Here is a 16,697-nt window from a genome sequence, read left to right on the forward strand (position 1 = left end):
CTGTTCGAGAAACTAATTGGGAGACCTTAGAACTTTAATGCATCGCATACTCATTCTCACTCAGCTTCCCTAGACTCCCGAGGGCCAAATCTGCCCAGCTGTACAACCCTGAATAGATTTACTATTTAGGAGTCTCAAAAATCAGACTGTCATAATGGTGGTCACTGGTGGGGAAGGGGCAGAAAGGGGAGGAAAACCCAAAATCCAGCAAGGAGACAACTGCATCCAAAAATACTGCAAAACATTCCCTTTATTATAAAATCCCACAGGAAATGGAATGGTTGAGCAACTGTTCCCACGTGAAGCCACCAATTCAGACCCTTGGAGGCGGCGGTCACCGGGGGATGAAGCGAACATCTTCCTTTGTTCCGTTGGCTCTGTCCTGTAGTGCCGAACACTTACCAGGACGATCCTTGCTGTCACTGCTTGAAAAAAAAAATATTGCGTTATTGTTGCAAGTTCCTCGTGTTTTATTCCCTGAGAACTTTGATTGTTCGACCTTATCATCCAGCGCTACAATCTGAGGTTTGGCACAAATGATCGTTCATTTCCAGACTTCACAGCTTTTTTTGGCGCCTCCACCTTCCAATGATGCACGTTATAAATGCGTGATCACCAAAGTCACATGATCTGTAACAATGGTGCTAAAAATTAGCGCCGATTTAAATAAAATCCTAAAAATCATGATCATAAAACAGAAAAGTAACACTGTCGTGGAGAACCGCCGAGTCCAGCAGCACGCCGCTCGCGGCCTGTGTCCTGTTGGTGATATAACGCAGGAAATGTCGTGGGTGTGGTCATCAGTTTTTCTTCTTCTTGTTCTTCTTCTTCTTCCTCGACGTGCTTGCCGTCAAACATCGCAGCCTCTTGACATTGAGTAGCAGGAGGATGAAGTTCAAGACATAGGTGGTGACACAGATGACACAGAAGTCCTCCAGGATGTAGAAGAGGATGTAGGCCAGGTACAGTGAGCCAGCGATGGACACCAGCGAGGTCACCAGCAGTGTGACCGCAGCCGCCACCAGCCCCACAAACCCTAATAAAACAAGAGAGGAGACGTGAAGGTGGGCACTGACATCACGAGCCATCCACATCACAGGGCATATGTTAACCATGAAAGAGAAGCTCGGGGGCAACATAGGGGGCAGCACTAGGTTAACCTCCTACAGAAACTGTAGCTTGTTTGCCTCCGTTTAACCTCTTAGTGACAAAGCCCATTTGTGTCTTAATAACCAACTAATTTTTCTGTGATTTTTCGTCGCCGCATTCCAGGAGCCACAACTTTTTAATTTTTCTGTCGACAGCCGTATGAGGCATCGTTTTTTGTGCGACAAATTATATTTTAATGGCACCATTTGGGGTTATATATAGAATGTATTCTATAACTTATATTCGTTTTTTTTTTCTTTTTTTATACAGAGATTGTGGGAAAGATAAAAAGAAATTCTGTCATGTGTTTTTTGGATTTCATTTTTGCGGTGTTGAGTGTGTAAAATAACTGACATAACATTCTTCTCCGGTCGACACGATTCTGGCGATACCAAGTTTATACAGTTTCTAATATTTTGCCATTTTTGTACACTAAAAACACTTGGTATTAAAGACTTGCTTTTGTGTCGCTGCATTCCAAGAGTCAGAGCATTTATATTTTCCCATTGACGGCGCTCTATGGCAGCTTGCCTTTTGCAGGATGAACTCTAGTCTTCACTTATCCAATTTTTGGGAACATACAACATTTTGGTTGCTTTTATACTACTTTTCTTCGAAAGGCAAGTTTACTAAGATCTGCATTTCTGGCATGTTCACTGAGCGGTATAAATAATTTGTCATATTAATTCTGAAGGCCGGTACCATTACAGAAATACCAACATTTATATAGGGTTTTTCTTTTTTGTCAACTCTGCTGCGGGAGGTTTTTTGTGCGGACTGAGTTGTACCTTTTAAGTGGTACCATTGGTTGATCCATACAACGTTATGATCACGTTCTATTCTGGTTCTTGTAAGGGAAGCTAGGCAAAATTAGCTATTTGGGATGTTTTTGTATTTTTTTTCATGCTATGCACTGTGCAGGTTAATGCTTTACAATCCAATTTTCCTGCCACCCGCACACTCCCCAGCTCTTATTTATTTTGGGTGGGAAAGCCCTTTGTGGATTCCTTAGAAATACTCATACAGATAAAAATGAACTGTCCGGAGGATTTTATTAGCAATTTTTTGAAAATTAACAATTTCCAATGCCCTCGTCTGACAGCAAAACTTCACTGCATAGCTCCGATATCAGAGGCTGTTCTGCACATGTATGTTACAGTACACAGGACAGGGCCCGTCGTAGCTATGTAGGGAGATCTTACTGTTGGACGAGGGCCAACGCTGGATTGGAATGCGTTAAATAATGTACCAACTTTTCTTTCTCTGGCTGAGCCTTATAGGCCACTGTAGCTGGCAGACCAGGAGGCCATAGCAACCCATCAGGACTCAAGGATCACATCATGGGGGTCCAATGGGTGAGTGAGAGAGCCACCCGCCTCGTCAGCCTTTTACTTATCACGGTCAGTCTGACCACGGCATGTAAAGGGATAATAGCGAGGATCTGTTTTTTTCATTTCCCTCTGTTAAATCAAAGTGCCAGGATGTCACCTATCGGCCAAGCACCTGCTCTCCCCGGCACAGCAGACCCGTGACTGGCTTCTGATTCAGCCACCGTCAAAAGACTGAGCTGCAGAATAAAGTTGCTGCCGTCAAAAGACGTATGGGCAGTTATTAAGGAGTTAAAACAACCCAGCTACAAGGCAAGAGAAAAAAGCCAACCAACTGCCATCTAAGGGCGACTACCCACTAGCGGTTTTTTTTCCGCTGAGAATTCGCCAATTGTCAATGGGACTTTCTAATGTTAAAAACGCAACTTGCGTTTTTAACATTAAAAAGTCCCATTGACAATTGGAAAAAAAAAAATCCAGCGAATTCACAGCGGAAAAAAAAAAAGCTAGTGGGTAGTCACCCTTGCAGGGTAGTCCTGAGAGGGGGAGCAAAGCTACACTAGCCTGTATGCTTGGAAGGCATTGGTTCTCCTTGAAGAGATGCAGCTAGTATGGAGTCTTAGAGGCAATGCTCCCTGGGAAAAAGTATGTAAATAAGGTCTGCTTCAGAAGGAATAAAACTGTCTCTAGTGCCACCTATAGGCAGCTACCTTGTGAGGTGGGGGGTACAGTTTTCCTTTTGGTAGAGAGCTCATTAGCATGCAGTCGCCTGTATAGTGATGCACAAATATGGGCTAAGCTGTAGCCGCTCTTCCAGCAGGTGTCTTACTTTGGGGCTTAGCTTCACCTACTCAGACTATGGTTTAAGGGGTTTTCCCAAGCAGCTTTAGCGGTTAGTGCCGGGATACACCGGGAGCGGAGTGGAAGCTGCTGCTCTGACCTCTGTGGCCGGCAACGTAATTGTAGGCACAGCTCTCATTGAAATCACTAGAACCGCAGCCTGCAATTACAAGCACCGGCCACTACACAGGAGTCGGTGCAGCACTTCCACTCCAACGTCTGCAGGCGGGCACTGCTTGGAAAACCCCTTTAAGTAAACCATTTGTCAGGGAAAGGAACTGTCAAGAATGAAAGGGAATGTGGCTGACAGAAGAAAAAATAAGGGGTAACTATCAGGGAGGGGATAGGGCAGGAAGTATGAGAGGAAACGGGGGACTTGGCAAGATGCAATACCAGACACAACCATGGACAAGAGTGGCACTGTTTCTAGGGAAATAAAAAAAGCAGCAGGGCTTCTTTTTATTCTCAGACAGCGCCACATGCAGGGATTAGGGCGACCACAGCTTTCGGTTATCAGTCTGTACATACCCAGCACAATCTGCAGCACGTAGAACACAACACCAAACACGCTGTTGGGCTGATTCAGCAGAGACTGCGCCCCCAAAATGTTCTCCACCAGTCCAAATCCTCGGCCCCACCTGGAATAAAGAGGAGGAAAGGTCAGTGCGGATGGCGGGCGCAGGATCGGAGATCACACGGTAGGTCACACACACACACACAGGGAATGAAGCATACATACAGCTGCAAGGAAAACTAAATGAACCCCTTGCAAATACATGGATTTCTGCACGGATTACTAAATACAACGTGTCTGCATCCAATTCACAATTATAGGCAGACACAATGTAACTAGTAACTGACTGTTGTAGCATTAATCCTCCACAGTGCAGCAAGGAAAAAGTAAGTGAACCACTGTGTTAATGATTTCTCCAAAGGATAATTGGCCAAATGCAGTCTGCATATGACTTCTCCCACCTTAGAACAGGTTTCCACAGACTGCACACATTTATATGATTCCTAGACAACCCTTTTAAGGCAATCAGATTGGCAGTGCTTTGCCTATTAAATAAAGGCATATAATGCCTGGTTACTGGCAGATCTGTTCCTCTTGGTGATTTGTTAGTGTGAACGCTGCCTCGATGTAAGCAGCTTTCCAAAGACCTCAGTAGATATGTTATAGAGCTAAATGAAGCTGCAAAACACTACAATAGCTAAAGACCTGCACGGTTATTATCTACAGATGGAGGACATTCAGGACTGCTCTACTCCCCCAGGGGCGTCCTGTTATATCACTCCAAGAGCACAACGGGGGTCCTGAAAGAGGGGAGAAAGAACCCAAGAGGAACAGCAGAAGATCTACAGAAGACTCTACAGACTGCAGACACCTTTGTTCATGTGTCAATAGTAGAGGAACACTGCCCAAGAATCGTGATCATGGAAGGACACCGTGAAGGAAGCCGCTGCTGGCTAGAAATAACACTGTGGCCCATCTCACGTATACCGAGACCACCTAAATGTTCCACAGTGCTTCTGGGAAAGGTTCTATGGATAAATGAGCTAAAGTGGAAGTTTAGATCACAAATGTACAATGTTGAGGAAGAACAACCAACGACACTGAACGCTAAAACCTCATCCAACTGTGAGCCAGGTGGAGGGGGTATCATGGTTGGGGCTCCGGTAGAGGGGGTATCATGGTTGGGGCTGCTTTGCTCCTGAGAAATAATGTCCTATGATCAAGAAGAACAATGAATTCTTTGGTGGATGAGAACATCTCACAGGAGGGCCGCCGTCCGGGACCTCAAGCTGAAAAGGCATTGGATGATGGAACAAGACAATAACCCAAAGCACACCAGTAAACCCAGAGTGCACACAAGGCATCCCAGATATATCGATGAACTGACATATGTACAAGAAGGAACAGTCCAAAATTCCTCCTCAAAAAGTTGATCATATTTGCAGCTACAAGAATCGTTTGGTGGCGATGACTGCTGATACAGAGGAATGTACAGGTCGATAGATCCAAGGGTTCACTTAGTTTTTGAAGCAAATGTATGGGACCACCTTCCCCTCATTCATATACACCAAGGGGACGGTGCCTATAAAAGTGTCCCTCACCTCATAGACAGCCAAGAGATGATTCATGTATAAGTGACCCTCTCAATCATATATAGGCATCGTCACCGGGGCGTCTCTGAATGAGGAGGGGTCATGTATATAAATATTGTACACCTCATCATTCATATATACCCAGGGGAAGAGGTCTATACACGTGACCCCCCCCCCCCCCCCCGTCCTCATTCATATATACCCGGGGGAAGAGGTCTATACACGTGTCCCCCTCTCCTCCTCCTCATTCATATATACCCGGAGGAAGAGGTCTATACATGTGACCCCCCCCCCCCTCCTCATTCATATATACCCGGGGGAAGAGGTCTATACACGTGACCCCCCCCCTCCTCATTCATATATACCTGGGGGAAGAGGTCTATACACGTGACCCCCCCCCCCTCCTCATTCATATATACCCGGGGGAAGAGGTCTATACACGTGACCCCCCCACCTCCTCATACATATATACCCAGGGGGAGAGGTCTATACATGTGACCACCCCCCCCTCCTCATTCATATATACCCGGGGGAAGAGGTCTATACACGTGACCCCCCCCCCCTCCTCATTCATATATGCCCGGGGGAAGAGGTCTACACACGTGACCCCGCCCCCCCTTCCTCATTCATATATACCCGGGGGAAGAGGTCTATACACGTGACCCCCCCCCCCTCCTCATTCATATATACCCGGGGGAAGAGGTCTACACACGTGACCCCGCCCCCCCTTCCTCATTCATATATACCCGGGGGAAGAGGTCTATACACGTGACCCCCCCCCCCCTCCTCATTCATATATACCCGGGGGAAGAGGTCTATACACGTGACCCCCCCCCCCCTCCTCATTCATATATACCCGGGGGAAGAGGTCTATACACGTGACCCCCCCCCCCCCCCTCCTCATTCATATATACCCGGGGGAAGAGGTCTATACACGCGACCCCCCTCCTCATTCATATATGCCCGGGGGAAGAGGTCTATACACGTGACCCCCCCTCCTCATTCATATATACCCGGGGGAAGAGGTCTATACACGTGACCCCCCCTCCTCATTCATATATACCCGGGGGAAGAGGTCTATACACGTGACCCCCCCTCCTCATTCATATACACCCGGGGGAAGAGGTCTATACACGTGACCCCCCCCTCCTCATTCATATATACCCGGGGGAAGAGGTCTATACACGTGACCCCCCCCCCCTTCCTCATTCATATATACCCGGGGGAAGAGGTCTATACACGTGACCCCCCCCCCCTTCCTCATTCATATATACCCGGGGGAAGAGGTCTATACACGTGACCCCCCCCCTCCTCATTCATATATACCCGGGGGAAGAGGTCTATACACGTGACCCCCCCCTCCTCATTCATATATACCCGGGGGAAGAGGTCTATACACGTGACCCCCCCCCCCCTCCTCATTCATATATACCCGGGGGAAGAGGTCTATACACGTGACCCCCCCCCCCTCCTCATTCATATATACCCGGGGGAAGAGGTCTATACACGTGACCCCCCCCCCCCTCCTCATTCATATATACCCGGGGGAAGAGGTCTATACACGTGACCCCCCCCCCCTCCTCATTCATATATACCCGGGGGTAGAGGTCTATACACGTGACCCCCCCCCCCCCCTCCTCATTCATATATGCCCGGGGGAAGAGGTCTATACACGTGACCCCCCCCTCCTCATTCATATATACCCGGGGGAAGAGGTCTATACACGTGACCCCCCCCCTCCTCATTCATATATGCCAGGGGGAAGAGGTCTATACACGTGACCCCCCCCCCCCTCCTCATTCATATATACCCGGGGGAAGAGGTCTATACACGTGACCCCCCCTCCTCATTCATATATACCCGGGGGAAGAGGTCTATACACGTGACCCCCCCCCCCCCTCCTCATTCATATATACCCGGGGGAAGAGGTCTATACACGTGACACCCCCCCCCCCCCCTCATTCATATATACCCGGGGGAAGAGGTCTATACACGTGACACCCCCCCCCTCCTCATTCATATATACCCGGGGGAAGAGGTCTATACAAGTGACACCCCCCCCCCCTCCTCATTCATATATACCCGGGGGAAGAGGTCTATACACGTGACCCCCCCACCTCCTCATACATATATACCCGGGGGGAGAGGTCTATACACGTGACCCCCCCTCCTCATTCATATATACCCGGGGGAAGAGGTCTATACACGTGACCCCCCCCCCTCCTCATTCATATATACCCGGGGGAAGAGGTCTATACACGTGACCCCCCCCCCCCCTCCTCATTCATATATACCCGGGGGAAGAGGTCTATACACGTGACCCCCCCCCCCTCCTCATTCATATATACCCGGGGGAAGAGGTCTATACACGTGACCCCCCCCCCTCCTCATTCATATATACCCGGGGGAAGAGGTCTATACACGTGACCCCCCCCCCCTCCTCATTCATATATACCCGGGGGAAGAGGTCTATACACGTGACCCCCCCCCCCCTCCTCATTCATATATACCCGGGGGAAGAGGTCTATACACGTGACCCCTCCCCCTCCTCATTCATATATACCCGGGGGAAGAGGTCTATACACGTGACCCCTCCTCATTCATATATACCCGGGGGAAGAGGTCTATACACGTGACCCCCCCTCCTCATTCATATATACCCGGGGGAAGGGGTCTATACACGTGACCCCCCCTCCTCATTCATATATACCCGGGGGAAGAGGTCTATACACGTGACCCCCCCTCCTCATTCATATATACCCGGGGGAAGGGGTCTATACACGTGACCCCCCCTCCTCATTCATATATACCCGGGGGAAGAGGTCTATACACGTGACCGCCCTCCTCATTCATATAAACCCGGGGGAAGAGGTCTATACACGTGACCGCTATCCTCATTCATATATACCCGGGGGAAGACGTCTATACACGTGACCCCCCCCCTCATTCATATATACCCGGGGGAAGAGGTCTATACACGTGACCGCCCTCCTCATTCATATATACCCGGGGGAAGAGGTCTATGCACGTGACCCCCCCCTCATTCATATATACCCGGGGGAAGAGGTCTATGCACGTGACCCCCCCTCCTCATTCATATATACCCGGGGGAAGAGGTCTATGCACGTGACCCCCCTCCTCATTCATATATACCCGGGGGAAGAGGTCTATGCACGTGACCCCCCTCCGCATTCATATATACCCGGGGGAAGAGGTCTATGCACGTGACCCCCCTCCTCATTCATATATACCCGGGGGAAGAGATCTATACACGTGACCGAGGGGGAAGGTCTGTGTATATGTGACTTCTCCTTGTTCATATATACCCAGGGGACGATGCCTATGTATGTGATCCCCCTCCTCGTTCATAGACACCCGGGAGACTATTCTCATATAGGTTTCCCCCTGCTTGCTCATATACACCCAGGGGATGATGTCTATATACGAGAACACACCTTGTTCATATACCCCTGCAGAACTAGGTTCATATGTGCCCCCTCCTCCCTCAGATATACTGGTATTACCCCCTGGTGTATATGTGCCCCCTCCTCCCTCATATACACCCGGCGTGATAACAAATTATATATGCCCCTCCTCCTCACTCATATACACCCGTGGTGCTACCAGTATATATGCCCCTCATCCTCACTCATATACACCCTGGGTGATACCAAATTATGTATGCCCCTCCTCACTCATATACACCTGGCGTGATACCTAATTATATATGCCCCTTCCTCCTCACTCATATACACCCGGTGTGATACCTAATTATATATGCCCCTCCTCCTCACTCATATACACCCGGTGTGATACCTAATTATATATGCCCCTCCTCCTCACTCATATACACCCAGTGTGATACCTAATTATATGGGCCCCTCCTCCTCACTCATATACACACGGTGTGATACCTATTATATATGCCCCTCCTCCTCACTTACCCGGTGTGATACCAAATTATATATGCCCCTCCTCCTCCTTACTCATACATACCCGGCGTGATACCAAATTATATATGCCCCTCGTCACTCATATACGCCCGGCGTGATACCAAATTATATATGCCCCTCCTCCTCCTCACTCATATATACGCGGTGTGATACCAAATTATGTAAGCCCCTCCTCCTCCTCACTCATATACACCCAGCGTGATAGCTAATTATATGTGCCCCTCCTCTCCACTCATATGCACCCGGTGAGATACCTAATTATATGTGCCCCTCCTCTCCACTCAAATACACCCGGCGTGATACCAAATTATATATGCCCCTCCTCGTCCTCACTTATATACACCTGGCGTGATACCCAATTATATATGCCGCTCCTCACTCATATACACCCAGCGTGATTCCAAATTATATATGCCCCTCCTCCTCACTCATATACACCAGGCGTAATAACAAATTATGAATGCCCCTCCTCCTCCTCACACATTTACACCCGGCGTGATACCTAATTATATGTGCCCCTCCTCTTTAGGCTGCATTCAGATGAACGTATATCGGCTCGGTTTTCACGCTGAGCCGATCTACGTTGTCCTCGTGTGCAGGGGGGAGGGAGGATGGAAGAGCCAGGAGCAGGAACTGAGCTCCCGCCCCCTCTCCACTATTTGCAATGGGGAGAGGCAGGGGCGGGGCCAAGTTCTGAGAATGAGCCCCACCCCCGCCCATTGCAAATAGTGCAGAGGGGCAGAGAGGAGGCGGGAGCTCAGTTTCTGCTGATACCTAATTATATGTGCCCCTCCTCCTCACTCATACACACCCGGTGTGATACCTAGTTATATGTGCCCCTCCTGCCCACTCATATACACCCGCTGTGATACGTAATTATATGTGCCCCTCCTCCTCACTCATACACACCCGGTGTGATACCTAGTTATATGTGCCCCTCCTGCCCACTCTCATACACCCGGTGTGATACCTAATTATATGTGCCCCTCCTGCCCACTCACATACACCCGGTGTGATACCTAATTATATGTGCCCCTCCTGCCCACTCACATACACCCGGTGTGATACCTAATTATATGTGCCCCTCCTGCCCACTCACCTACACCCAATGTGATACCTAATTATATGTGCCCCTCCTGCCCACTCATCTACACCCGGTGTGATACCTAATTATATGTGCCCCTCCTGCCCACTCATCTACACCCGGTGTGATACCTAATTATATGTGCCCCTCCTGCCCACTCATCTACACCCGGTGTGATACCTAATTATATATGCCCCTCCTGCCCACTCATCTACACCCGGTGTGATACCTAATTATATATGCCCCTCCTCCTCACTCATCTACACCCGGTGTGATACCTAATTATATATGCCCCTCCTGCCCACTCATCTACACCCGGTGTGATACCTAATTATATATGCCCCTCCTGCCCACTCATCTACACCCGGTGTGATACTTAATTATATATGCCCCTCCTCCTCACTCATCTACACCCGGTGTGATACCTAATTATATATGCCCCTCCTCCTCACTCATACACCCGGTGTGATACCTAATTATATAGGCTCCCACATATACACCCGGTGTGATACATATTATATATGCCCCTCCTCCGCCCTCATATACACCCGGCGTGATACCTAATTATATGTGCCCCTCCTCCGCCCTCATATACACCCGGGGTGATACCTAATTATGTGGGCCCCCTCCTCCTCTCTCATATACACCCGGGGTGATACCTAATTGTGTGGGCCCCCTCCTCCTCCCTCATATACACCCGGGGTGATACCTAATTATGTGGGCCCCCTCCTCCTCCCTCATATACACCCAGGGTGATACCTAATTATGTGGGCCCCCTCCTCCTCCCTCATATACACCCGGGGTGATACCTAATTATGTGGGCCCCCTCCTCCTCCCTCATATACACCCGGTGTGATACCTAAGTATGTGGGCCCCCTCCTCCTCCCTCATATACACCCGGCGTGATACCTAATTATGTGGGCCCCCTCCTCCTCCCTCATATACACCCGGCGTGATACCTAATTATATGGGCCCCCTCCTCCTCCCTCATATACACCCGGCGTGATACCTAATTATATGGGCCCCTCCTCCTCCCTCATATACACCCGGCGTGATACCTAATTATGTGGGCCCCCTCCTCCTCCCTCATATACACCCGGCGTGATACCTAATTATGTGGGCCCCCTCCTCCTCCCTCATATACACCCGGCGTGATACCTAATTATGTGGGCCCCCTCCTCCGCCCTCATATACACCCGACGTGATACCTAATTATGTGGGCCCCCTCCTCCTCCCTCATATACACCCGGTGTGATACCTAATTATGTGGGCCCCCTCCTCCTCCCTCATATACACCCGGTGTGATACCTAATTATATGGGCCCCCTCCTCCTCCCTCATATACACCCGATGTGATACCTAATTATATGGGCCCCCTCCTCCTCCCTCATATACACCCGGTGTGATACCTAATTATATATGCCCCTCCTCCTCACTCATACACCCGGTGTGATACCTAATTATATAGGCTCCCACATATACACCCGGTGTGATACATATTATATATGCCCCTCCTCCGCCCTCATATACACCCGGCATGATACCTAATTATATGTGCCCCCTCCTCCTCCCTCATATACACCCGACGTGATACCTAATTATGTGGGCCCACTCCTCCTCCCTCATATACACCCGGCGTGATATCTAATTATGTGGGCCCCCTCCTCCTCCCTCATATACACCTGGGGTGATACCTAATTATGTGGGCCCCCTCCTCCTCCCTCATATACACCCGGTGTGATACCTAATTATATAGGCCCCCTCCTCCTCCCTCATATACACCCGGTGTGATACCCAATTATATGGGCCCCCTCCTCCTCCCTCATATACACCCGGTGTGATACCCAATTATATGGGCCCCCTCCTCCTCCCTCATATACACCCGGTGTGATTCCTAATTATATATGCCCCTCCTCCTCACTCATACACCCGGGGTGATACCTAATTATATGGGCCCCCTCCTCCTCCCTCATATACACCTGGGGTGATACCTAATTATATGGGCCCCCTCCTCCTCCCTCATATACACCCGGTGTGATACCTAATTATATGGGCCCCCTCCTCCTCCCTCATATACACCCGGTGTGATACCTAATTATATGTGCCCCTCCTCCCTCATACACCCGGCGTGATACCTAATTATATGTGCCCCTCCTCCCTCATATACCCGGCGTGATACCTAATTATATGTGCCCCTCCTCCCTCATATACCCGGCGTGATACCTAATTATATGGGCCCCCTCCTCCTCCCTCATACACCCGGCGTGATACCTAATTATATGGGCCCCCTCCTCCTCCCTCATATACACCCGGTGTGATACCTAATTATATGTGCCCCTCCTCCCTCATATACACCCGGGGTGATACCTATTATATGTGCCCCTCCTCCCTCATATACACCCGGGGTGATACCTATTATATGTGCCCCTCCTCCCTCATATACACCCGGCGTGATACCTAATTATGTGGGCCCCCTCCTCCTCCCTCATATACACCCGGCGTGATACCTAATTATGTGGGCCCCCTCCTCCTCCCTCATATACACCCGGTGTGATACCTAATTATGTGGGCCCCCTCCTCCTCCCTCATATACACCCGGTGTGATACCTAATTATATGGGCCCCCTCCTCCTCCCTCATATACACCCGATGTGATACCTAATTATATGGGCCCCCTCCTCCTCCCTCATATACACCCGGTGTGATACCTAATTATATATGCCCCTCCTCCTCACTCATACACCCGGTGTGATACCTAATTATATAGGCTCCCACATATACACCCGGTGTGATACATATTATATATGCCCCTCCTCCGCCCTCATATACACCCGGCATGATACCTAATTATATGTGCCCCCTCCTCCTCCCTCATATACACCCGACGTGATACCTAATTATGTGGGCCCACTCCTCCTCCCTCATATACACCCGGCGTGATATCTAATTATGTGGGCCCCCTCCTCCTCCCTCATATACACCTGGGGTGATACCTAATTATGTGGGCCCCCTCCTCCTCCCTCATATACACCCGGTGTGATACCTAATTATATAGGCCCCCTCCTCCTCCCTCATATACACCCGGTGTGATACCCAATTATATGGGCCCCCTCCTCCTCCCTCATATACACCCGGTGTGATACCCAATTATATGGGCCCCCTCCTCCTCCCTCATATACACCCGGTGTGATTCCTAATTATATATGCCCCTCCTCCTCACTCATACACCCGGGGTGATACCTAATTATATGGGCCCCCTCCTCCTCCCTCATATACACCTGGGGTGATACCTAATTATATGGGCCCCCTCCTCCTCCCTCATATACACCCGGTGTGATACCTAATTATATGGGCCCCCTCCTCCTCCCTCATATACACCCGGTGTGATACCTAATTATATGTGCCCCTCCTCCCTCATACACCCGGCGTGATACCTAATTATATGTGCCCCTCCTCCCTCATATACCCGGCGTGATACCTAATTATATGTGCCCCTCCTCCCTCATATACCCGGCGTGATACCTAATTATATGGGCCCCCTCCTCCTCCCTCATACACCCGGCGTGATACCTAATTATATGGGCCCCCTCCTCCTCCCTCATATACACCCGGTGTGATACCTAATTATATGTGCCCCTCCTCCCTCATATACACCCGGGGTGATACCTATTATATGTGCCCCTCCTCCCTCATATACACCCGGGGTGATACCTATTATATGTGCCCCTCCTCCCTCATATACACCCGGCGTGATACCTAATTATGTGGGCCCCCTCCTCCTCCCTCATATACACCCGGCGTGATACCTAATTATGTGGGCCCCCTCCTCCTCCCTCATATACACCCGGTGTGATACCTAATTATGTGGGCCCCCTCCTCCTCCCTCATATACACCCGGTGTGATACCTAATTATATGGGCCCCCTCCTCCTCCCTCATATACACCCGATGTGATACCTAATTATATGGGCCCCCTCCTCCTCCCTCATATACACCCGGTGTGATACCTAATTATATATGCCCCTCCTCCTCACTCATACACCCGGTGTGATACCTAATTATATAGGCTCCCACATATACACCCGGTGTGATACATATTATATATGCCCCTCCTCCGCCCTCATATACACCCGGCGTGATACCTAATTATATGTGCCCCCTCCTCCTCCCTCATATACACCCGACGTGATACCTAATTATGTGGGCCCACTCCTCCTCCCTCATATACACCCGGCGTGATATCTAATTATGTGGGCCCCCTCCTCCTCCCTCATATACACCCGGTGTGATACCTAATTATATAGGCCCCCTCCTCCTCCCTCATATACACCCGGTGTGATACCCAATTATATGGGCCCCCTCCTCCTCCCTCATATACACCCGGTGTGATACCTAATTATATGGGCCCCCTCCTCCTCCCTCATATACACCCGGTGTGATACCTAATTATATGGGCCCCCTCCTCCTCCCTCATATACACCCGGTGTGATACCTAATTATATGGGCCCCCTCCTTCTCCCTCATATACACCCGGTGTGATACCTAATTATATGGGCCCCTCCCCTTCACTCACACCCGGTGTGATACCTAATTATATGGGCCCCCTCCTCCTCCATCATATACACCCGGTGTGATACATATTATATATGTCCCTCCTCCCTCATATACACCCGGTGTGATACCTAATTATATGGGCCCCCTCCTCCTCCCTCATATACACCCGGTGTGATACCCAATTATATGGGCCCCCTCCTCCTCCCTCATATACACCCGGGGTGATACCTAATTATATGGGCCCCCTCCTCCCTCATATACACCCGGGGTGATACCTAATTATATGGGCTCCCTCATATACACCCGGTGTGATACCTAATTATATGGGCCCCTCCTCCGCCCTCATATACACCCGGTGTGATACCTAATTATGTGGGCCCCCTCCTCCTCCCTCATATACACCCGGTGTGATACCTAATTATATGGGCCCCCTCCTCCTCCCTCATATACACCCGGTGTGATACCTAATTATATGGGCCCCCTCCTCCTCCCTCATATACACCCGGTGTGATACCTAATTATATGGGCCCCCTCCTCCTCCCTCATATACACCCGGTGTGATACCTAATTATATGGGCCCCCTCCTCCTCCCTCATATACACCCGCTGTGTTACCTAATTATATGGGCCCCCTCCTCCTCCCTTATATACACCCGGGGTGATACCTAATTATATGTGCCCCTCCTCCCTCATACACCCGGCGTGATACCCAATTATATGTGCCCCTCCTCCCTCATATACCCGGCGTGATACCTAATTATATGGGCCCCCTCCTCCTCCCTCATACACCCGGCGTGATACCTAATTATATGGGCCCCCTCCTCCTCCCTCATATACACCCGGGGTGATACCTAATTATATGGGCCCCTCCTCCTCCCTCATATACACCCGGTGTGATACCTAATTATATGTGCCCCTCCTCCCTCATATACACCCGGGGTGATACCTATTATATGTGCCCTTCCTCCCTCATATACACCCGGGGTGATACCTATTATATGTGCCCCTCCTCCCTCATATACACCCGGGGTGATACCTATTATATGTGCCCCTCTTCCCACATATACACCCGGGGTGATACCTATTATATGTGCCCCTCCTCCCTCATATACACCCGGGGTGATACCTATTATATGTGCCCCTCCTCCCTCATATACACCCGGGGTGATACCTATTATATGTGCCCCTCCTCCCTCATATACACCCGGGGTGATACCTATTATATGTGCCCCTCCTCCCTCATATACACCCGGGGTGATACCTATTATATGTGCCCCTCCTCCCTCATATACACCCGGGGTGATACCTATTATATGTGCCCCTCCTCCCTCATATACACCCGGGGTGATACATATTATATATGCCCCTCCTCCTCACTCATATACACCCGGTGTGATACCTAATTACTGTATATGGGCCTCCTCCTCCTCCTTCTCCTCACACGCACCTGGAGGTGAAGACTTTGGAGCAGCTGATGGACGGGTTGATGTCGCAGAGCGCCCTATAGGTGGCGTCCTTCTCCCGGGAGGTCTCCACATGATAGGCGTACACGGACAGGGCGATGCCCAGCACACAGACCAGCAGCCGCGCCGCCCGCTCCCAGCCCGGCACCACAGCAACCGCCGCCATCCTCTGCCTACAGCTGACGTGTCCCCAACTGCCGCTCACCGCCCGCTGCGCGCCCATT

At 50.2% G+C, this 16,697-nt stretch overlaps 1 protein-coding gene across 1 annotated transcript; it reads right to left on the reverse strand.

The window, feature by feature from the left end:
* Positions 1-232: 232 nt before the first annotated feature.
* LOC136577204 (vitamin K epoxide reductase complex subunit 1-like protein 1) lies at positions 233-16,695 on the reverse strand. Its single transcript, XM_066577005.1, has 3 exons — positions 16,458-16,695; positions 3,846-3,955; positions 233-1,036 (listed from the first exon to the last, which is right to left on the reverse strand). The coding sequence occupies exons 1-3, from the start codon at positions 16,637-16,639 to the stop codon at positions 801-803; spliced, it is 528 nt and encodes a 175-aa protein (XP_066433102.1). The 5' UTR covers positions 16,640-16,695; the 3' UTR covers positions 233-800.
* Between the last annotated feature and the right edge of the window lie 2 nt (positions 16,696-16,697).

The sequence above is a fragment of the Eleutherodactylus coqui genome, chromosome 8 (genome assembly GCF_035609145.1).
Source record: "Eleutherodactylus coqui strain aEleCoq1 chromosome 8, aEleCoq1.hap1, whole genome shotgun sequence".
Taxonomy (NCBI): Eukaryota; Metazoa; Chordata; class Amphibia; order Anura; family Eleutherodactylidae; genus Eleutherodactylus; species Eleutherodactylus coqui.

Bases quoted from the DNA above. Each gene is read 5' to 3' on its own strand.
- LOC136577204 (XM_066577005.1), bottom strand. From the start codon at position 16,639: ATGGCGGCGGTTGCTGTGGTGCCGGGCTGGGAGCGGGCGGCGCGGCTG. The intron at 3,956-16,457 runs GTGCGTGTGAGG...TCTTTATTCCAG, and splicing joins TCCAAAGTCTTCACCTCCAG to GTGGGGCCGAGGATTTGGAC. The intron at 1,037-3,845 runs GTATGTACAGAC...TTGTTTTATTAG, and splicing joins CGTGCTGCAGATTGTGCTGG to GGTTTGTGGGGCTGGTGGCG.